This window comes from Ranitomeya imitator, chromosome 7 (assembly GCF_032444005.1).
Source record: "Ranitomeya imitator isolate aRanImi1 chromosome 7, aRanImi1.pri, whole genome shotgun sequence".
In the NCBI taxonomy this organism is placed as follows: Eukaryota; Metazoa; Chordata; class Amphibia; order Anura; family Dendrobatidae; genus Ranitomeya; species Ranitomeya imitator.
In genome coordinates, this window is record NC_091288.1 from 94,927,324 (window position 1) to 94,952,178 (window position 24,855).

General features: G+C 42.3%; 1 protein-coding gene across 7 annotated transcripts in view; it reads left to right on the plus strand.

The window, feature by feature from the left end:
* Positions 1-24,855, plus strand: part of PARD3B (par-3 family cell polarity regulator beta) — a 2,197,040-nt gene that overhangs the window by 493,386 nt on the left and 1,678,799 nt on the right. For all 7 annotated transcript variants that reach the window (XM_069733662.1, XM_069733664.1, XM_069733663.1 and 4 more), the window contains exon 4: positions 15,242-15,351. In XM_069733662.1, coding sequence (XP_069589763.1) covers positions 15,242-15,351 — 110 coding nt within the window. The remainder of the gene's footprint in view (positions 1-15,241; positions 15,352-24,855) is intronic.

Here is a 24,855-nt window from a genome sequence, read left to right on the forward strand (position 1 = left end):
AGTAACATTTTATGAAACCATTTTTTCAGCATTCAGAGACCTAAATGTGTAGTCATTCATAGCTGCTCCCGCAGGCATGTATTATATAAGAGACATTCTTCCTTGTCTGGCATTTTAGCTGGATGCCTTACGTGCCATTAGTTCTCAGTGCAACTAGTGTACCTAATATGCACAGTATGGAGACAAATCTTTATTTCTAGCCGGGCAGCATTACTTATTCAAGATGCTCTTACTTTGTTCACTTATTTACTTGCTAGCCTCTTTTCTTTTTTTTTATCCTGCTGACATTTCACAGATCACATTCTTTAAAGACCAAAATAGCTGTTTCAATATCGAGATTAATTATTAATTGTGCAATAATTGCCAATAAGAGTAGCATGCATTTTATTTAATTAAATTTTTACAGGGATCTTGCTGGTGCTTTTATTTGTATCCTTTGCTACCCCGCAGTGTGGATCCCAACACATTTCAGTCCATTATGCCAGCATAAAATCTAAGTGTTTATCTTCTATTATGTGACTGTCTAGACTTTATCTGCCGGGACACACGGAATACATTAAGGTAACACACAGCATCCCTTTGTCCAGTTTTCATCTTCCAAATGTGCAATGTAGCCTACATAATTTATGGTTGTATGGACATACCAGATTTTTGGGTCTATAGGAAGCACCTTTCTATGAGATGCACACCAGGATTAGTTAGAAGAAGAGCACAAACATTTTTCATACTTTTTTGGCAGTGTAAAGAAGTGGACAGGTCAATATCACAAATTGTAATGCACTAGGGTACAAAATGGAGGTAATAGAGCTTCTGTTATTGTTTCTCTGCAGCACGTGTGTGATGAGGGAACAGCCGCCATCTTTGGACGGGCATATTAACACAGATTGGCGCGACTCCATTTTGTCTCCTGGTCAGGTCTGCAGAGAGGAGCGCTCCTGGCCCCCACCTTTTCTAATGAATAAAGTTCCTATTAGTATGCTAACGGGCTGAGCTCAGTGTAAACTGTAGACGGTATTTCAAAGCTCAATGAGGAAACCACGCCAGCAGGGGGCTTGGAAAGGCTTGGGGGCTTAATTAAAACACGCATGCCAAGTGGCCACTGGATACACATCTATTATGGCAGTCCAGTCGAACCGTCGCCAACATGGAATTGTGAATTATGGACGCATCGTCCGAGGTACAGGCTCATAAAAAATATTCTCCTTGCCCTAAAGAAATTGTGCATCTAACAGTGCGACTCCCGTGGCGGTGGGAGGCCTGAAACCCGAGATATAGAGATCAGCCTCCCACAGGGACCGAATGGGTCCAGGTTTGATCCCAGTACGACCGGCAGAACAAACCACAGGCGCTGGTACTGCCCGTGTTCTGATCCGATCATCCTGCGGGAAGTTATCCCATTTATTAGAAATTGGAATAAATCTTGCAGGGAGGCAGAGGGGGTGGAGATTGCTAAGCCCACCCAGCTGCAGGCAGGGGGGCTCAGCCAGGTTAAGAAGAGCTAAGGTCTCTGGGAGTCGCACTCCACAGAAGAAGATCATGCTGATATCTTAAGGAACAGGGCATGCCAGCCAGAGGGGAGCAAGCACATGCTTTCTGGGGGCTGCCCGGCAACTAAGTTTTTTGGACCTGCGGAATGCTGCGCGACCCCGGCTTCCACAAGCGACCTTCAACCTGGTAAATTGACCTCCAGCTTTATACTTTTAAGCCTTGTATTATTGTTGTTATATTGTACTCTGACTGTAACTCTTGATATATTGTGATTGTATATTTCTGTAATTATCTAGTGCGCCCTTAAGGCAATTAAATCATAAATTAATTTTGGGCTTATCCTTTTACTCTGATTGCGAATCCTAGAATACCCAGTGTGGGTAACAGGGCAGTCTCCCCTGCGGCCATTTGCTCTAGGTGCAGTTCCCTTACTGACCTGAGAGACAAAGGGGGCGCCGGAGAGCTGGGCCTGTGTAGTGACGTCACGGATTGGTGACCTTGGGAGGAAGGGGTAATCCTTCATAACGTGCATTATACAAATATAGTTTTACAGCAGACACATTATGTGCACTCTGCAGTGTACACACATACATAACACTGGTGCACACACATAACCTGCACACTGAACTCAGCTGTATATGTACACACACAGCTCAGCTACATCAACACACTGCTCAGCTACATCAACACACTGCTCAGCTACATCAGCACAAAATGCTGAGCTTCATCAACACATTGCTCAGCTTTATCAACACACTGCTGAGCTACGTCAACACAAATTGCTGAGTTTCACCAACTTACAATGCTTAGATTTATCAACACACAAAGCTCAGTTATATCAACACGTGTAAAAGTTCATTCCAGATAAGTGACTAATCACATGATCTGATAGGTACTTCAGTTTGCCATTACCTACAACCCCCATGCAGTTTTATTGATTGATCGTATTTTCACGCAAAATTCATTTAGACGTGTTTGTTTTTTACCAGCATCACGATGAAAATTACCCATAAAAGTCTGTAGGTCTGTGGAAATCGTGGACAACACACAGATGACATCAGTGTACAGACCGTGTGCTGTCCGTCAGTTACATTGTAATGTGTAGGACAAGCTTTGTCTTTTATTTACTTTTCCAGTCATGAACTTCACTGATGAAACACTGATAAGAATAAGGCCCCTTTCACTCGTCAGTCGCACAGTCGCAATCCGTCTAATTTTGAAAAGAAAACTAATCCGGCGACTGATGCCGCCTGATCCGTTTTTTTCTTATAGACTTGTATTAGTGCTGAATTGCGATGGATGGCCTCACGTTTCATCCTTCGTTTGTCAGAGCCATTGAAAATTGTTTGTCCGTTGTCTCTGGCCGCTTGACAAAGTAACGTTTTTTGTGTCCGTCAAAAAATTGGACAGCGACGAATCCGTCACCGTCCATCGTTTGCTCGAATGGAAGCCTATGGGCGCTGGATCCGTCAAATGACGGAATCTGGCAACAGATTCGGGTTTTCTTAACTGAGCATGCTCAGATTTATTTGGGATCTAATTAGCCAGATCCGCTGATCGGATCCGTCAAAAAAACTATCCCGTCGCATCAGTTTTTTACAATCTGCGACATCCATCGAGCCAGCGGATTGTGACTGGCGGCAAAAAACTGATGTGTGAAAGGGGCCTAACAGGCACTGACCAAACAGTGATGCCACTCGGATTGAAAACACTGCTGATGCTCCTCTTACAGTATATATATATATATATATATATATAGACCCAGATGACTGAATGACGCCTTAGTGAAATCCTTGAACTCCAATGCAATTTTTTTTGTATGCAAGGTGTTGAAGTGCCATCTTCTGTAAGGTAATTTTGCTAAATTAAGGCAGTATTACATTTTTTTTTTTTTTCATCAAAGATAAAATAAATCTCATTGCACTATTGTGTTAAGCCACAATCACATAAAATCATAAAAGTATTTAAAAGGAATCTATCACCAGGTTTTTGCTACCTCATCTGAGAGGAGCATAATTTTTTAAGAGACCCTGATTCCATCAATGTCCCGCTTAGATTAGTGGGTTGCAAAAAGGGGGAATGCAGCAGCACTCTGTAGAGACCAATATATATGCAAACACAAAATATATCATAATTGCCGAGTAAACTGTTATAAAAAGTAATGACAGAAAAACGACTGGCACATCCAAACTAGTGTGAATAGGTGCATACCAGGAGCAGCTACCTCCATACACAATATACTTGTTATAAAAAGTAAACTTTTTTTTAAATTACTTACAAAAGTGAAGGTTCTTAGCGTATAAATTGGCCAATTCATGTGAGCCCATCTCCGCGACAAGGTGACACTTCTCTGATGGGTCCTATCATCTGAAACATGCCTCTCTTGGGCAATAAGCCTACAGTGTTAATGGGCAAACATGCCTCTCCTGGGTTACAACCTACATGTGAAGGAAACCCAGTTCCTCCAACATCACCAATCCGTGACGTAACTACACAGGCACAGCTCTCCGGCGCCCCCTTTGTCTCTCGGGTCAATAAGGGAACTGCACCTAGAGCAAATGACCGCCGGTGAGACTGCCCTGTTACCACGCTGGGTATTCTAAGAATCACAATCAGAGTAAAAGGAACAGCCCAAAATGAATTTATGATTTAATTGTCTTAAGGGCGCACTAGGTAATTACAAGAAATATACAGTCAAAATATTTCAAGAGTTACAGTCAGAGTAAAATATAACAATAATAATACAAGGCTTAAAGGTATAAAACTGGAGGTCAATTTATCAGGTTGAAGGTCACTTTTGGAAGCTGGGGGGCTCAGCATTCCGCAGGTCCAAGACTTGGGTGCCAGGCAGCCCCCAGAAAATGTGTGCTTGCTCCCCTCTGGCTGGCATACCCTCCCCCTTAGTTCCTTAGTTAGTCATCTTCCTCTGTTCTGACCCACTCTCCAAGGGTCCCAGCTTTTAACCCTGCTGTGTCCCTCCCCCCTGTACCTGGGCGGGCTTAGAATCTCCACCCCTCAGCTTCCCTGCAAAATCTGTATCCAATATCTAATAAATGGGATAACTTCTCTCGGGATGATCAGATCAGCACATGGGCGGTACCAGCGCACAAGGTTTGTTCTGTCGGTTGCTCAGGGGACCAAACCCGGACCCATTCGGTCGCTGTGGGAGGCTAATCTCCATATCTCAGGTCCCAGAATGCCCACGGACCCGGGAGTTACACAATTTCTTTAGGGCGAGGGGGATATTTTTTATGAGCCTGTACCTCGGATGATGCATCCATAATTCATGATTCCATGTTGGAGACAGTTCGACTGGAAGGCCACAATAGACGTGTATCCTGTGGCCACTTGACATGCGTGCTTTAATTGAGCCCCCAGGCACCTCCGCATCCCCTGCTGGTGTGGCTTCCTCATTGTGCTTTGAAGTACCTTCTGCCTGCTACACTGATCTTAATTCCATTACCATGCAAAAAGGAACTTTATTCATGAGAAAAGGTGGGGGCCAGGTGTGCTCATCTCTGCAGACCTTTGACCAGGAGACAAAATGGAGTCACACCAATCTCTGTTAGTATGCCCGTATCCAAAGATGGTGGCTGCTCCCTCATCACACTACACATTTGACCCTTTCATGATGGAGCCCTTTTTCGTTTTTGCTTGTGTTTTTCGCTCCCTTTGTTCCCAGAGCCATAACTTTTTTTTACTTTTCTGTCAATATGGCCATGCAAGGGCTTATTTTTGCAGGACGAGTTGTACTTTTGAAAAACACCATTGTTTTACCGTATCATATATTCAAAAACAGGAAAAGTAAATCCAAGTGCAATGAAATTGCAAAAAAAGGGCAATTCCACAACTGTTTTTTTGGATTTTTTTTTACCATGTTCAACAAATGCTAAAATTGGTCTGCCATTATGATTCTCCAGGACATTGAGTTTGTAGATACCAAACGTGTAGTTTTTAGTTTTTTTTTTTTTTGTTTATTTAAGTGATGAAAAAAAAATCTTAAGTTTGTAAACAAAAAAAAATTGCATCATTTTCCCAGACCCGCAGCATCTCCATTTTTCGAGATCTTGGATTGGGAAAGGGCTTATTTTTTGCCCGCCGATCTGACTCGAGTATATACGGTACATTTTAATGCAATGTTGTGACGACCAAAAACCGTAATTCTGGCATTTTGACTTTTTTCGCGTTGCGCCATTCTTTTTCTATATTGTTAGATCGAGCAATTCCGAATTCGGCGATACCAAATATGTGTGTTTGATCTGTTCTGCTACAATTGCTGACTTGCTATAAGTGCCGACCATCGAGCAGCACTCACAGCAATCCGGCAGTAACAATCCTAGAGGTCTGCAGGGGACCTCTGGTTGTCATGCAGACCCATCGGTGACCCGCGCTCAAGTGACGGGGTCACCGATGGGCGGGATTTCCGGATTGCCGGAAGCACACATTAAATGCTGCTGTCAGAGTTTGACAGTGGCATTTAATGGGTTAACCTCTGCAGGTGGATCACAATTCCATCCACGGCTGTTCCGGGCACATGTCAACTGTTCAAAACAGCTGACATGTGCCAGAAAAGATGTGGTCTCAGCGCTGGAGCTCACATCAAAGGGAGAGGGAACTGACATGCACAGTACTAGTATGGCACATGTCGTGAAGGGGTTAAGTTTGTTGGTAGGAACCAGAGCTGATTAAAAACACCCTTGGGCTGATGGATGGGTGTAAAGTCAGAAAGGAGGCAGTCACAACCTCCAATGGCAAACTGCATAGAGCAAGAAACTTAACCAGCACTTCCATGTAATGGGAACAGGTTAGTTTAGTGAGTAATAACAGAGCTAGGCAACATGTCAGCAGGGAAATTAAAGCACTAGATAGTGCTGAAAGAACCCACAACAAAAAAAGCAAACTGACTCCATATAGTCCATAGAGAAACAGGAGTAGAAACGGAGCAAAAGAATAGTGCAAAATATAATTTATTAATTAACAAGCAAAATAGTGCATGAATACATATTAAATAGTACAAAAGGATGATTAAAAATGGGAAAGTGAGTCACCCCCGGTGAGCACCCTGCCAAATCCAAATGTCCCGTAGGTAGGTAACATAAAGGCAGCAGCTATATATATTAACCAAGTCACTCCTGTGGGTAACTAGTATACCCCCCACAGGATAGAATACTAGCAACAAGGCAGCGCTTACCAAATAAAGTGCAGGGAGGCAGGTGCACCGGGCCGGGAGCAGAGAGGTCCCCGACGCGCGTTTCGCTGACGCTGGTGTTCGGCTTTCTCAAGGGGAAGTGCTCCAGACCGGAACCGAACCCTTCAAATAGCACACGCCCCACCCCATGTAACCAATCACATGGGGTGCCCCAGCCAATGGCTGCCACGTAAGCGGCGCATGCGCTCCTGATGTGCCCCGTCCCATGTTAGAGGCGGCGTCACGCATCGCCCAGACGCCGCGGGGAAAGATACCCCAACAGCGCCTGCGCGAGGCAACAGAGACGCCGATCGGACCGGGAATTAGGGAACCGCAGACAGCGCATGCGCACCATGGCCCACCCGACAAGGTAAACACGGGCGGTATAAATACACATAACGGAGGTCTACATGGGGATGCCAGACATATGCAAAACTACATCCAATACAGTGCAGGCAATATTACAGCACAATGACATAAGTATAAAGCTGACAGATGACGGGGGTGCGTGGAGAAGCACAATCAGCTGGCAGTGCTGCAGATGCAAGTCCAAAGTATATAAACGGTCCATCCAAAGGAAAGGTTCTGAATGTCGGAGCAAAAATACTGGAGATAATATAGCAACTAGAAATAATGAAAAGAAAATAAAGTGAATAAAAACAAATTAAAACAGAAAAAAATCCCGTAACGGGACCCACATATTCGGCCCAGATAAGGGCTCTTGTAAGGGATATAACAGGAGATAATACCCAACATAGCTAAAAAAGGAGGAATGTTAATGGACGGAAAAAGATACAAGTGAGAAATCGATTTATGATTTTATCCCAAAAAGGAGGAGAAGCTGAGGGACTCATTGAGTCCTTTTGGGGTCAAGGTGTTAAGACGGACAATCCAGGCGGCTTCCCGTTGAGCTAACACTTTCTTATAGTTACCACCTCTGACCCCAAGGTGCACACACTCGATGCCTCTGACCTGAAGAGTCCCCGCATCACAGTTATGAAATTGTTTGAAATGGCGGGGAAGAGTCTTCAGGTCAGAGTCATCAGTGGCCCCACGTGCCGTGCGGATGTCTCTGACATGTTCCCGGACGCGCGTCCGAAGTTCCCTGGACGTGAGTCCCACATATATCAGAGAACATCCGCACGTGGCATAATATATGACATTAGACGTGCCACACGTAATGTGTTGTCTAATGTCATATATTTTGGATCCATCCGAAGATGTAAAGGATGAAGTCCGTATGATGTTAGCACATGCCACACAGTGGCCACACTTGAAGGAGCCCAACACTGGACCCCTAGTACCAAATGGGTTAGCGGGAGGTGGGACATAGTGGCTCCGAACCAGAAGGTTAGCCAAATTGGGTGATCTTCTGGCAGTCATAGACGGAAATTCTCCCAAAGCGGAAGCTAATGCGGGTTCCGTAAGTAAGACCGGCCAGTGTTTATTCAGGATTTCCCGCATTTTAGACCACTCATGATTATAGGTTGTAATAAACCGAATCCTATCTCCCTCTTTTGGTATTTCCTGTTTCTTGGGGTACAGCAGGTCCCTCCGTGGTGTTCTTCTCGCTCTTTCGAATCCCCGTTTAATGGACCTACGGCTGTACCCACGTGCCTCAAAACGTCCCCTCAGGTCCTCCGCCTGTGCGAGGAATCTATCATCAGTGGAGCATATCCGCCTCATCCTCAGGAACTGTCCAACCGGGACGGCCCCAATTGTGCTATGATTATGTGCTGAACCGGCATGTAACAACGCATTGACTGATGTAGATTTCCTGTAAACGTCCGTCTGAATTCGACGTGCCTCATCAATCTCAAATGTGACATCCAGGAACTCAATGCGTTGGTGGTTGAATTGGTATGTCAATTTAATATTAAGTTTATTATCATTAAGCCGGTTCATAAATTCCTCGAGCTGCTGGGTCGTTCCCCCCCCCCACAAAAACAAGCAGTGATAGTCTCCTTGTGATAAAGCCTTCATCGTAAGGGAACAGCATACTTTCAAAAAAGTTACACATCCCTGAATTCAGTTTTTAACCCCTACCTCATGCTATCCTGAGATTACATAGCAAAAATGCTGCTGACAGATTCCCTTTAATAAGTAGTATTATGGTGGAAAATTTGAATGTGTTATGGCTCATTCAGAAGTCATTATTTTCCATGTATGAGAAAAACCAATCCATTATTCTGATCAGACTTTGATCAGAGATTAATCAAAGTGTAGTCCGAGTGTCATCAGTTTTTCTTGTAGAGGAAAAAATAGTTTCTCCACTCTCCTTTTGTCAGTCTGTAAATATTGAACAGCGCTCTGATGTCATTCAAGTGTGGTCCACTTTTTCACAAACCTATACACTGGCATTGCCAATTTTAATGTAATGCATGGATGAAAATTGGTCATATCTCAGATATTTTCTGTGGGCCACTTGGTCAGAGGAAAAAAATCATACATGTGCACAGCCCCATAGAAAATCATAGGTACATTACGTGAACGAGCCCTTAGTATGGTCACCTGTGTTCGTTATGGTGAAGATCGAGGCACAATATTATAATTGAACTAATTACTAAATTCTAGAATTACAGGTTCTTCTCACAAAATTAGAATATCATCAAAAAGTTAATTAATTTCAGTTCTTCAACACAAAAAGGTGAAACTCCTATGTTATATATACTGCATCGATGTGGCGTGGCAAGGAGGTGATCAGCCTGTGGTACTGCTGAGGTGTTATGGAACCCCAGGTTGCTTTGATAGCAGCCTTCAACTCATCTGCATTGTTGGGTCTGGTGTCTCAGCTTCTTTTTGACAATACTCCATGGATTCTCTATAGGGTTAAGGTCAGGCGAGTTTGCTGGCCAATCAAGCACAGTGATACTGTTGTTTTTAGACCAGATATTAGTACTTTTGGCAGTGTGGACAGGTGCCAAGTCCTGCTAGAAAATTAAATTTCCATTTCCAAAAAGCTTTTTGGCAGAGGGAAGCATGAAGTGCTCTAACATTTGTTGGTATGAGGCTGCACTGACTTTTGTCTTGATAAAGCACAGTGGACCTACACCTGCAGATGACATGGCTCCCCAAACTATCACTGATTGTGGAAACGTCACACTAGTCCTCCAACAGCTTGGATTGTGGCCTCTCCACTCTTCCTCCAGACTCTGGGACCTTGATTTCCAAATGAAATGCAAAATTTACTTTCATCTGAAAACAACACCTTGGACCACTGAGCAGCAGTCCTGTTCTTTTTCTCCTTGGCCCGGGTAAGATGCTTCTGACATTGTCTATTGGTCATGAGCTTGACACAAGGAATTAGTCACTTGTAGCCCATGTCCTGGATACTTCTGTGTTTGGTGGCTCTTGAAGCAATGACCCCAGCAGCAGTCTACTTGTGAATCTCCCCCCAAATTTTTGAATGACCTTTTCTTAACAATCCTTTCAAGGCTGTGGTAATCCCGGTTGCTTGTGCACCTTTTTGTACCACAATTTTTCCTTCCACTCAACTTTCCATTAATATGCTTGGATACAGCACTATGTGAACAGCCAGCTTCTTTAGCAATAACCTTTTGTGGCTTACCCTCCTTGTGGAGTTTGTCAATGACTGCCTTCTGGACATCTTTCAAGTCAGCGGTCTTCCCCATAATTGTGGAGCCTACTGAAACAAACTAAGGGACATTTTTAAACACTTAGGAAGCCTTTGCAAGTGTTTTTTGTTAGTTATTCTAATTTACTGAGATAATGACTTTTGGGTTTTCATTGGCTGTAAGCCATAATCATCAACATTAACAGAAATGAACACTTGAAATACATCACTCTGTTTGTAATGACTATATATAATATGAGATTCACTTTTTGTATTGAAGAACTGAAATAATTTCTCTTTTTGATGATATTCTACTTTTGTGAGAAGCACCTGTATGTGCGAATTTTCAGCTCTGGTTTATATCTGTATCCTGAAAACTACACTTAATCATAAACAGATATTGCACAAGTGCCTTGGATAAAATGTATAATGAAGTGTCTGTATGATATTAGCATGTCAGACAAGGCCATGCTGAATACTTAGCACCTGTAGGTGCAATGTCCTAATAATGCGTGCAGAGACGAGGTTCTGCAGAACCCCATTTTATTGTACAACCATGATGCAGTGAAGAGGTGCCGACTAATATCTTACTTATGGAAAATGGTAAGATATCAAAGAGAAGTTGAGGAGAGAGAGAATTGTAAAGCCTTGTGATTATCTTCCCACGCTGGTAAATTACACCCACCCCCTCATGCTGTGCTTATTTTTCTTGTACTTTCTTAATAACACTGCAAGCCGTTTGCTACTGACTCATGGTGTTGCGATTGGCTATCACAACACGATAACAATATCTATTAATATGACAGTTTACATCCACATTAAACTAATCTATGTATCCTCCCTGCCACCGTGTTTTTGAACATTTTTCTTTTTTTTTTTAGATTTTATTGATTCAGTGTAACAAAGAAATCTAAAAAAAAAAAAATGTCTTTGTACAGCTGCGTCTTCTCTTTGTTTCCAATAGCAGAAGGCTATCAAATTAAATAGGTGGTTCACCAGTTGAGACGCTTCCTCCCTGTATGTGTCGGACTCCGATGTCATTTCTCTCTGACCCCATTGAATTTTCGAGTCATGTCCGTGTGGTATCTTTGTCTGTTTTTTCAGGAAGAAAGCACGATCAGAATCAAACTGCTTTACCATTCAAGCGTAGTTTTATCTAGGGCATGTCTGCCAGCATTTACTTTTTGTTTTGTTTTTTCTTTTCCTTTTGTATGGTTTGTAGCATCTAGTACTTTCATGGGAATCATGCATTAGTATGTTTTATTGAAATATAATTGTAGAAGATGACTGATACGGTCTGTCCATCAAGTTTTGCTGCTTTTTTGACAACTTATTTTTTTCTGTAATGGGATGTGGAACATAAATCCTAATTAATTATAACAAATCAATTAAAAGTATTGTAAAGGATTCATCAAATCTTTTCATGAATCTTGTTTATAAAGGACGCAATTGGTAAATAATATTTTTGTAACTTTCTCTCTTAGAAATGTTCCCAGTCACATCACAGGCTGTCACAATCAGACATTGGCTGCAATCTGTGGAAGTACCTGGTAACAGATGTGCAATTTCCTTGCAGCACCATCACAGGAGAGAGGCGAAATTACAGTGCCTTGCGAAAGTATTCGGCCCCCTGGAATTATCAACCTTTTCCCACATATCATGCTTCAAGCATAAAGATACCAAATGTAAATTTTTGGTGAAGAATCAACAACAAGTGGAACACAATTGTGAAGTTGAACGAAACTTATTGGTTATTTTACATTTTTGTGAAATTCAAAAACTGAAAAGTGGGGCGTGCAATATTATTTGGCCTCTTTACTTTCAGTGCAGCAAACTCACTCCAGAAGTTCATTGTGGATCTCTGAATGATCCAATGTTGTCCTAAATGCCTAATGATGATAAATATAATCCACCTGTGTGTAATCAAGTCTCCGTATAAATGCACCTGCTCTGTGATAGTCTCGGGGTTCTGTTTTAAGCACAGAGAGCATCATGAAGACCACGGAACAGAACAAGCAGGTCCGTGATACGGTTGTGGAGAACTTTAAAGCCAGATTTGGATACAAAATGTTTTAAAAAAACTTTAAACATCCCAAGGAGCACTGTGCAAGCGATCATATTGAAATGGAAGGAGTATCATACCACTGCAAATCTACCAAGACCCGGACGTCCCTCTAAACTTTCATCTCAAACAAGGAGAAGACTGATCAGAGATGCAGCCAAGAGGCGCATGATTACACAGGATGAACTGCAGAGATCTACAGCTGAGGTGGGACAGTCTGTCCATAGGACAACAATCAGTCGTACACTGCACAAATCTGGCCTTTATGGAAGAGTGGCAAGAAGAAAGCCATTTCTCAAAGATATCCATAAAAAATGTCATTTAAAGTTTGCAACAAGCCACCTGGGAGACACACCAAACATGTGGAAGAAGGTGCTCTAGTCAGATGAAACCAAAATCAAACTTTTTGGCGACAATGCCAAACGATACGTATGGCGTAAAGCCAACACAGCTCATCACCCTGAACTTACCATCCCCACTGTCAAACATGGTGGTGGCAGCATCATGGTTTGGGCCTGCTTTTCTTCAGCAGGAACAGGGAAGATGGTTAAAATTGATGTCAAGATGGATGGAGGCAAATACAGGACAATTCTTGAAAAAAACCTGTTGGAGTCTGCAAAAGACCTGAGACTGGGATGGAGATTTGTCTTCCAACAAGACAATGATCCCAAACATAAAGGAAAATCTACAATGAAATGGTTCACAAATAAATGTATCCAGGTGTTAGAATGGCCAAGTCAAAGTCCAGATCTCAATCCAATCGAGAATCTGTGGAAAGAGCTAAACACTACTGTTCACAAATGATCTCCATCAAACCTCACTGAGCTCGAGCTGTTTGCCAAAGAAGAATAGACAAGAATTTCAGTCTCTCGATGTACAAAACTGATAGAGACATACCCCAAGCGACTTGCAGCTGTAATCGCAGCAAAAGGTGGTACAACAAAGTATTAAGTTAAAGGGTCCGAATAATATTGCACACCCACTTTTCAGTTTTTAAATTTCCAGATGTAAAATAACCAATAAATTTTGTTCAACTTCACAATTGTGTTCCACTTGTTGTAGATTTTTCAGCAAAAATTTGCATTTGTTACCTTTATGTTTGAAACATGATATGTGGGAAAAGGTTGAAAAGTTCCAGGGGGTCGAATACTTTCGCAAGGCACTGTACATAATTCCCATTAAAATTAATCTATTCTCTGTGTAATGTATGGACTTACTGGGTCGACCTCTGCATGAAATGCTTATTGGATCTGTTAAATGACAATATTATATATAGGAGAGTCCTTTCTATTAAGACAGAAAGGGTTTTGTTTGCTGCCATTTTAACTGCAAGATCATTGCTCTGGGAGTTTTACACAGCCATATACCATCACAACTGGATGGAAAGAACGCTAAATAAAGTATTTGAAAGATGGAGAGGTCTCCCTCTGTCGGCCCATTGCTGTGAGGCCATTGCTGTGTGCCAATCGCTTACCATGTTGGTATTTCATTCCTATAAATGAAGATGCAGAATGAGACACAGCCACACTATGTCCGGGTGATTGGCAGGGGCCCAGCTGACATAACATTGATGGAACTGCCCATCTGTAAAGAAGTTTTTGTTTTTCTGAGCATCATATTGGATGTAAAATATTGATTAAGTATAATAATTAATAAACATCAATAACATTTCAGCCTTTGGCCTCCTGACATTTTGGTGGTCTTGATACAACTGGTAAAGATATGTGGCATTTGTATGGGACAAAGATTTTGGCACCCATAACTGACATGCAAATAAAACCGGGTTAATGTGTAGTAAATAACGTCATGGCCAAACTGTGGCAAATGAAAGAAAAAATCAGTTTCTTTAGCCGTGTGGCCAACTACCACAGTGTAGACCCAGTCTTTGTGTAGATTCAGAAAGCGACTGTCATGTAATAAGATAAATACATTATTATCAATGGGTTCAATAACTGGTCTTTTAGAGCTCTTTAAAAAGATCCAAAAAGCAGCACACTTCTAATTGATCATGATGCGTTACCTTAAAATTCACAAACATAGCCAATAACACATGTTTGCTTCCTCATTTATTCTCTGTCCATCTTTTGCATTTACATAAAAAAGAGCGCTAATTTTCACTGTTATTATGCAAACAAGCTGTCATACATACTGCAAAGCTACCAGTTAAGATAATGAAGCTCTTGAGCCTAAATGGAAAATTGTGATTTCTTTAATGAATTCACATCCATGGTGTGGCTAGTGAAGTTATGATCACGGAATGCTAATTTCCGCCATGTGCCGTTCAGATCTCACAGGCACTGTAATTCGTTTTTAGTTAGTTTCTGGGATAACTGCATGTGTTTCTTCAGCTGTCAATGTAATATTTTCTGTGAAGAGCAGTGATCAATATAAAAATAAATACGTAGATACAAGGTGCTGCCCTCATGTAATCCTCTTTATGGGCTGCGTGTGCGCACAGATGGTTATTCTCCGTGGCTTGTCTGGAGCCTTCAATAGAAAAGCTTTTTCAAGTCATAATGGATCGGCTTTATTGGTTTCCATCCCTGCTTTCACATTAAATTAACTCAATTTGTTTTATTGGTATTTAATATATTCTTATGACTTGCACAGGTAGGCTTTGGATGGCATTGGAAATTTTAAATGGCTATTGACCTTCTAACCACTGAAATGCTGTGGCTTAATCCATTTATTTTCTTACTGCTACATGACAGGTCCAGATGAGAAGCATTAACATTTACCAGACATCTCAAAAGAGATTTTCTATTAGACCCTGTGTCTTATGTTTGTTTTCTAGAAAAGAACACACTTTTTGTCACGCTGAGAGCACATGAGGCAGACAGTGAAAAATATTATTTTACAGGCTGCTATTCAGATATCAAAGCTTTGTCTGTTCCCTTCTGTGCACTGATTGTCTTCTGCTTTGTTGTAGGAACCCCTCTTCTGGTCAGACGGAGTAGTGACCCCTCAATGGGACCGCTGGCAGATTTTCATCCCAGATCCACTCAAACTATTGAGCAGAATGTAAAACTTGTCACCCAGGTTAGTGTGAACCCGGACATCTCTGAAATACAGTGGTAAAGCTAGTAGGCTGGCCTGACACATCCTAATCTTACATTGTTAGGCTTAAAATACACCACATTATATTGGTCAAAGGCACCATGGCATCTTCTGGAAATGGTTATGTGGGAGATACTGTAGGGCAGTGAGCAGTCATCTTTCACATACCTATATTTATGGTACCGACCACATCCCATTTGCCGGCACCTGAATGTGCATCTGATTGCAGTGGTGAAACATCTCGCCATCACACACCAGAAACCTTATAGAACTCCTGGTTTCAGGGGTAAAGTGGTGGCTTTTCAAAGGGTTTTTGCAGCACTCAAGAAATTTGCTAACTTGTCCAGAATATCTCCCTCATTTTCTAGGAGACTCCAGGATGGGTGAGTTAGCAAAAAATGGTTTATATCTCGATTTATATCAGAAACTGCCTAATGTACCTTCACACTAAAGACGCTGCAGCGATCCAGACAACGATCCGGATCGCTGCAGCGTCGCTGTTTGGTCGCTGGAGAGCTGTCACACAGACCGCTCTCCAGCGACCAACGATGCCGGTAACCAGGGTAAACATCGGGTTACTAAGCGCAGGACCGCGCTTAGTAACCAGATGTTTACCCTGGTTACCATCCTAAAAGTAAAAAAAAACAAACGCTTCATACTTACCTTCCGCTGTCTGTCCCCGGCAGTGTGCTTCTCTGTACTGGCTGTGAGCACAGCGGCCGGAAAGCACAGCGGTGACGTTACCGCTCTGCTTTCCGGCCGCTGTGCTCACAGTGAGTGCAGGAAAGCACAGCGCCGGAGGACAGACAGAGGAAGGTAAGTATGAAGCGTTTGTTTTTTTTTACTTTTAGGATGGTAACCAGGGTAAACATTGGGTTACTAAGCGCGGCCCTGCGCTTAGTAACCCGATGCTTACCCTGGTTACCAGCGAAGACATCGCTGAATCGGTGTCACACACGCCGATTCAGCGATGTCAGCGGGAGAGCCAGCGACCAAATAAAGTTCTGGCCTTCTAGCCCCGACCAACGACATCACAGCAGGATTCTGATCGCTGCTGCGTGTCAAACTGAACGATATTGCTAGCGAGGACGCTGCAACGTCACGGATCGCTAGCGATATCGTTTAGTGTGAAGGTACCTTAAGAGCACAGAGAGAAGACCGCTAACTGGATACCCATTCATTCCTCAGGGGTAATTAATGGGCGTATCATTCATGCTCCCGAGGAAGCCGCCGTACAGCAGCAATACATGCGGGCTCTGCCATGATACACTTGGTATTTGGATTCCATATTATAGGCTTGATTTGAATAGTTTGCTGCTTTGGTTTTATTTATATGTAGTTGTGCTTATCCTTCCTGTAATGCTCTCTTATTTTTTTTATTCAACCTGCGCTAAGTATCTAAAGCTTAAATTGATATAAGCTGTAGGTTGGAGATCTGCCACATTGCAATGTGTGCTGCAGATGTGAGTGCACATTCAGAGGGTATGCAGATTGTCTCTTCGGAGAGGACAAGGACATGAGCTCTAGAACCACCTATTGGAAGTAGCAATCCTAAAAGTCATTGACCCATTGCCACATTACTTAGGATAAAAGCCAAACCAGAATCTCAATTTGCCTACAAATATTTTCAGGTATTTTAGGGTGTCTCTCTGAAAAGACAATAAGCATATTTAATTTCTAAGTGGAGCATTGCACGGCCTATAAGTCTCCTTACCTTAGCATGTCAGACATAGCGCTCTCCACAAAGAGAAAGATTACACCATAGACCCCAGTCATAAACCACTCATACAGCCAAATCAGATGTCAAATTTTGCACTGAGGAGGGGGCAACACTCTGAAACACTTGTCTGAAAATTAAGATCCTGATTTAGATTGTATCTTAACTCATGTGACAAGGCTCGTTAAAGGGTAGATGTTGACTTTTAGGATTGCCACTTCTAAAGGTACCGTCTCACAGTGGCTCTTTGGTCGCTACGACGGCACGATCCGTGACGCTCCAGCGTCGCTCCATTATCGCTCCAGCGTCCCTGATCGCAGTAGCGTGTCAGACACAGCGAGATCGTAAGTATATCGCTGGAACGTCACGGGTCGTGCCGTCGTAGCGACCAAAGTGCCACTGTGAGACGGTACCCTAATATGTGACACTAGAGTGGATGTCCTCTTTCTCTCTGAATAATTTCCCAGAGGAGAATTGCATGTCCTATAGGTCTCCTTACCTTGTCTTCTTAGGCATCTCACTATTCACAAGAAGAAATGTTATCCCTTAGAATTTAGAGGGTGAAATGTGCGGCTCCCTGAAAGTTTTTTGTAATATTATCCGCAACAGTAATCCTGTGAATATTGCAGTTGCATTTCCTCCATCTAAGCAGAGATGCTGCATGTCAATGTATTCTAAGGTTGGACTTATCCACAGAGTAAATTTGCTCCACAAACAAAACCCCCGCATAATTTGCATGTCATACATGTAGGTTTAGATGTTAAAATAGATGTGGGTTTCCCATGGACTTGCTATGAATTTAACCCTATGCAATGCAAGTGGTAAAATGTGCAGCAACTTTGTGGCGAAGAGTTATCTAATATGTGAAAGAAGCGACATTTTTCTCTAGTCACGTATATCACAAAATGTATTATCTTTGCATATCCCATTGGTCTGTTGAAAGAACAGAATAAAAGGTATCCCTTAAATGTGCTCACACAAAGCTTTGTTCAGGCCCCTGTATGTCTCCAGATAAGTTTCCTGGGACCTACTTAGGAGATTTGAAGACAAGCAAAGCTGGAACATTACAGTAAGGGGAGCGTTGTGGTTGGTCCTGAGGAACCCTGTCTGTTTTTAAGGGGCTGCTAATGTTTGATAATTATTACAGACTTTTTTTCTCCATGGGCTAAAATAGTGCTACATATAAATTATACAGGTCTATGAACACAATTTTTGTATACACAATATAAAATGTTGCTGCATTCTTCCTCCATGTTTATTAAAGAGGTATTCTGAAGTTTGGAAGATATTCTCTGTCTAGTTGATAGGGGATAACTTCCTGATTTCTGGAGGGCTGACATTGCAACCCCCTCCAATCCCAAGAAATGGGCCTCTGAAGAGCCGTGTCTGACTGCAGCAGAGGTTGATCATGCACACTGTCTGTCCATGCACTCTTAATGGGAGTACCGGAGATAGCTGAGCACTACAGACGACTGGTCTTTATCACTCCCGTAGGAATGAACGGAGCAGCAGTGTGCATGACTGACCACCGTTCCATCCAGAGCCCCAGTTCTCAGGATCAGTAGTTGTCCTAAGGCCACATTCACACATTCAGTATTTGGTCAGTATTTTACATCAGTATTTGTAGCCAAAACCAGGAGTGGGTGATAAATGCAGAAGTGGTGCATATGTTTCTATTACACTTTTCCTCTAATTGTTCCACTCCTGGTTTTGGCTTACAAATACTGAGGTAAAATGCTGACCAAATACTGAGCGTGTGAACGTGGCCTAATGGTCACACCCACAGCAATTTGGAAGTTATCCCATATAATATATGGGATAACTTCCATACCAGAGAATGCCCTTTTCAGTTGCAGTAATGGTAACCTCTTCTCTTCTCTTATATGTAATTAACCATTTGTGTGTTCAGTGTTAATAACAAAACTATAATTAATAAAAAATGAAATTGGTGAAGATTGATATTCACACATGTTCTCATCGTTTAGTGAATTGAGTTAATAATAACTACATTTTTCATGGTTCTTGCTATATACTAAAATGTTAGTACCCCTCAACATGCAAAACAAAAATAGTACATACATGAAAACACATTAGATGGTATGCGTTAGAGGCAGGTTGAAGACTACAATATGAGCTGCGTGGTGTAGAAAAATGTAACCTTTTAATTAGTTTTCATGTTGCATATATACTAATGTAAGAAGAGAACATACGGAAGTGGCGCGTCTTAGTCCGCGTCTTAGTCCTCGTCTCAGTCCTCGTCTCACTGCCTTTCTAAAGCACATGAAGAACAATAATTTGCAGCTTTAATCATTAATTTTCTATTTTTTTTTGCTCACCGCTGTGCACATCCCTCCCAGTCTGAACCAACATGTGGTTTCTTTTCTGCCTTCCTCCTGGGACGGAGGCTGTCACTCACTGGGATATAGCTGCGCCAGGCCACCAGAATTCAATGCACCCCAGACAACAGATGGCCTCGGCTTTCACACTGACCTTCATGCTGGCTGTGTTTATAGCTCCATCACCTCCTTCCCCATCTCTGCACCTCTGAGACAGTTGGTCTCTCAAACCAGCTGCTTGCAATGCATTAGAATTCATCTGCATCCCCAGGGCGGCAAACACGACCCCAGCAGCATTCTGTAGCATTTCCAAGCACGATTGTTTGTCCAATGCGGGTGTGCAAACCAAGATTTTACGTATCATTCAGCCAGCTTTGAAATAGTACACTACATCTGACTACAGTTAACCCACTCATTGTAAGCGAGAGAAGGCAAGAAATAAGCAGACCTGGATTTGGCATATTAACTGGTCTTCGGCTTTAACCCAATCTTGCCTATTGATCGGGGATTGCTCAAACTTGTTCCATAGCTCGCCATGTCAGGAGACACAATTGTAAATGTCAAATTTCATATGCTTTAGGAAAGCCAGGTTTTTGTAGGTGCTTATAACAAAGCATTCTTCCCTCAAGCAAGACTCGTAGGCTGTGATTTAAAGCGAAGACGCCTGCCGAAAACGTACTGTCAAAGAAATCCCAGCTGGTTATTCTCTGATGAGAATCCCCATGTTAGATTTTTTTCCTGCAGTTGGTTGCTTGACATCTGTTGGCCTGTAGTTTTTTATTTCTATGGACTGCTTTAGGCCTCATTTAGACCTTAGGTTTTGTACAAATGAGCAAAACGGAACGAGTTTCATGAATGATTTTCATCAGAATATCATCTGATTTTCTTCAGAGTTTGGTCAGAGTTTCATCAATTCTTTAAACTGATGAGAAAAAAATTATCCACCTTCTCCAATCAGTCAGTCAGTGAAAAACGGAGAGCACTCAGATGGCCTCCGAGTGATGTCCAATTTTTTCCTGGACTCATAGACTTGCATGGTCATTTTTGATCAGGCACTTGGATCAATATTGAAAATGTTTTCACACTTGATCACTCGATCCAAGAAAAAAAAAGGACAATTTAACAGCCCCATAGACTGTCATAGGTGTGAGTGCCATCCGTGAAAATAAACAGGTAGCACTTGTACACACAAAAAAAAACCTGATGCATGAATGAGCCCTTAGTCTTCAGTTTGCTTGAGCATTTTTTTGTGTTGTGATAAAATATTTTCTGGTACAGTCACAATTTTTATTAGTAATAAGACATAATAACTTTATTTGAGTGTATATATTAATTTGTGTATCAAAGTTTTTGAAAAAGCATCTTGTGGGATCTGTCTTAATCAATGATGCAACAATATTAAATAATCTAATTTTATAATATACATAGAAAGTGTACTTCAGTGTTTAAGCTTTCGGCTGCAGAACTATAGGAACTAAGGACTGCTTTGTGTTGTATGGCTTGATATCTGAATTCCTGCTATGGTACATGATAGCTTGTATTGTGCTATGGCTGAGCAATTGTATTCTATGGTGCACAATCTCCGGCCGGATGAATGCTGCGTGACTTATCGATGTCTTTTGTTACCGGCTGGAATGTAGTAGCCAGGGTGCTGTCCATGTAAGATTACCAGGTTTATTTTTATCTCACAAGAACATGAGACAAAATCCTCTCATAACATCATATGCTTCCTCCGAACTTATAAATGACCCTTATCTCTGCTTAGAATCTAGAAACATTTGTCAATAGAATATTGAAACATCAAGGTAGGTGGTCTGGTGTTATCTGTGTAGGAAATTGTGGTTAAAACTACCTGTTCATATTTATTGTAATGTGCATGTGGTGACAGTGCAATGTTCCCCAAGTCCGGTCCTCAAGAGCCACCCACACGTCAGGTATTCTGGATTTCCTTAGTATTGCCCAGATGATAATTGCATTACCTGGACAGGCAAGAAATCCATCACCTGCGCAACACTAAAGGTACTGTCACACTAGACGATATCACTAGCGATCCGTGACGTTGCAGCGTCCTCGCTAGCGATATCGTCCAGTGTGACAGGCAGCAGCGATCAGGCCCCTGCTGGGAGATCGCTGGTCGGGGAAGAAAGTCCAGAACTTTATTTCGTCGCTGGATCTCCCGCTGACATCGCTGAATCGGCGTGTGTGACACCGATTCAGCGATGTCTTTGCTGGTAACCAGGGTAAACATCGGGTAACTAAGCGCAGGGCCGCGCTTAGTAACCCGATGTTTACCCTGGTTACCATCCTAAAAGTAAAAAAACAAACAGTACATACTTACCTACAGCCGTCTGTCCTCCAGCGCTGTGCTCTGCTCTCCTCCTGCTCTGGCTGTGAGCGTCGGTCAGCCGGAAAGCAGAGCGGTGACGTCACCGCTCTGCTTTCTGGCTGCCCGGCGCTCACAGCCAGACCAGAGAAGCAGAGCGCCGAGGACAGACAGCGGTAGGTAAGTATGTAGCGTTTGTTTTTTTACTTTTTAGGATGGTAACCAGGGTAAACATCGGGTTACTAAGTGCGGCCCTGCGCTTAGTTACCCGATGTTTACCCTGGTTACCGGGGACCTCGGGATCGTTGGTCGCTGGAGAGCTGTCTGTGTGATAGCTCTCCAGCGACCAAACAGCGACGCTGCAGCGATCCGGATCGTTGTCGGTATCGCTGCAGCGTCGCTATGTGTGACGGTACCTTAAGGAAGTCCTGAAAACATTATCGGTTGGGGACTCTTGAGTCCTAGAGTTGGGGAACACTGGGATAGTTTTGGTATATGTTTGCATATACTATACATTGGGAATGCTGAATAACCGTTTTAAAGAAAGTTTAAAACAGTTGTCCACCACTTGGACAACTCCTTCTGAATCTCTCTATTTCTCCCCAGTAAAATAACAACACTTCTACTTGCTTCGAGTATTGGCTCTGTTCTAGCAGTGTTGATAATGACTCTCCTAGGGCTCACATGATATTGTTGTCTCACACAATCCCTGAAGCCAATCATTGCTGGCTTTTCATGGTGGGAAATTAAGAAAATGAAGTTCCTACACTGATATTTCTGGCAGAATGCTGATGAAAATGAACTATGCACTTAAATAGAACATGAAGGCTTGGGCAATTTCTGTACATATTGGACTGGCATGTGCACTAATAGTAGCTTGTGGTCATGAACGAGAGCTGCAAGGCCTTACTTTTCCTTAGGTTTTCTGTGAAAGGACAGGTGTCTCTAAGCAGTTTTCTCTTCAAATATTATTAGAATTTAGTGACTTGCTAAAGTAATGCTGTTACACAGTTTAATAGAAGTTTGTCACAAGTGGCAGTGCTAGCTGCCCCGTGATGAAGAAGGAGGGGGTTAAACACATGGTATCACCTCGGTGTCATCCATTTGCCTTTGTCTTTATGAAAAAGCCCTTTGCCCAGTGGCTGTGACAAGGCCAAGTAATTCTGTGATGACAGAAAGTTGAAGGCGATTTCATTTATTATTCTCTTAATGAGCACAGTTCTCGTGTAAATAATCTAAAGGGGTATTTGGCTGAAAGCTCAGACACCTGGGGCACTATTCTGTAAAGTGTTCTACGAAGACAGATTGGTGCTGTCTGAACAACTCGGACAGGAATAATAATTGAAGCCAAGTGTTGTCTTTCTCTGACATTTCCTCTGCACTGCAACAGAGCCAAAGTGACATATTGTGGTAGTAATGGGCTGTGATGGCATATCATGCCATCTCTCTATCCAGAGGCTGCTGCCAGTCCAATGGGCGAAATAGTTTTACTAGAAAACAAAATATAGCTCGGGGCGAAATTTGCTTTCAGACTTCTTAATTTGCTTGAACCATTTTGTTCTAAACTATTGGAGAACAGTCTGCTGGAGAGCGAAGGATTGGCACTTCAGGTTGGCATTTACTTGGAGAAAATGAAAAGAAAGATGAACGTCTTTATTAGGATAGGCTCTTATTTATCACAAACTATGACGCTATCATTTGGCCACTTGCTCCTCATTGTCTGAAGGCCTTTCATTTTCTCATTGTTGCTATGCAATGGCTAGTTAAAGGCCCATTCAGTGATGGTGCTCAGCAGCATATGGTTCGGTGGAGGTTATTGAGCCATAAGTGCCTTTTGATAGAAAAACAAAAAGCCATCTTTTCTGATTAAGCTATATTGTCTACAGCAGTGGTGTTTCTAAAGTGACAGGCAAACATGAGCAGATGCAGATCACGTGGCTCTTACAGATTTATCTGCTTGTCCTGTTGAACGTTTACTTGGCAAAATGTTCTGATTTTGCCAGATGGGAGAATATTAACTTTGTCTGACAAAGCCAGTCCAACAGCTGATAGATTTATTATGTGTTTTTGTATTTTTGTTAACATTATTATTAGATTACAATTATTACTATTACCTTTACAGATCAACATGGCTGGTATGGATGTGGCTAGTGAAAATGACAATATATGATACAGATTTAAACATAACCAAGTAAAGAAGATACTATTCTAGTTTCTCATTTTAATCTTAGTGCACACACATATACAGTGCATACGGAAAGTATTTAGACCCCTTTAAATTTTTCACTCTTTGTTTCATTGCAGCCATTTAGTAAATTCAAAAAAGTTAATTTTTTTTTCTCATTAATGTACACTCTGCACCCCATCTTGACTGAAAAAAAAATGGCCGCATTCATGTTTCCTTCAGTGGCAACCAATCGTCCTGTCCCTGCAGCTGAAAAACACCCCCATAGTATGATGCCGCCACCATGTTTCTCTGTTAGGATTTATTGGGCAGGTGATGAGCAGTGTCTGGTTTTCTCCACACATATCACTTTGAATTATCACCAAAAATGTCTATCTTCGTCTCATCAGACCATAGAATCTTATTTCTCATAGTCTGGGAGTCCTCCATGTGTTTTTTTAGCAAACTCTGTGCAGTCTTTCATACTTCTTGCACTGATGAGAGGCTTCTATCGGGCCACTCTGCCATAAAGGCCCGATTGGTGGATGGCTGCAGTGATAGTTAACTTTATGAAATTTTCTCCCATCTCCCTACTGCATCTCTGGAGCTCAGCCACAGTGATGTTGGGGTTCTTTACCTCTCACCAAGCCTCTTCTCCCACGATTGCTCAGTTTGGCCAGGTCTAGGAAGACTTCTGGAGGTCCCTAACTTCTTTCATTTAACGGTTATGGAGGTCACTGTGCTCTTAGGAACATTGAGTACTGCGGAAATTCTGTTGTAATCTTGGCCAGATCTGTGCCTTGTCACAATTCTGTCTCTGAGCTCCTTGGCCAGTTTCTTTGACCTCATGATTCTCATTTGGTCTGACATGCGCTGTGAGCTGTGTGTCTTTCCAAATCAAGTCCTATCAGTTTAATTAAACACAGCTTGACTCCAATGAAGTAAA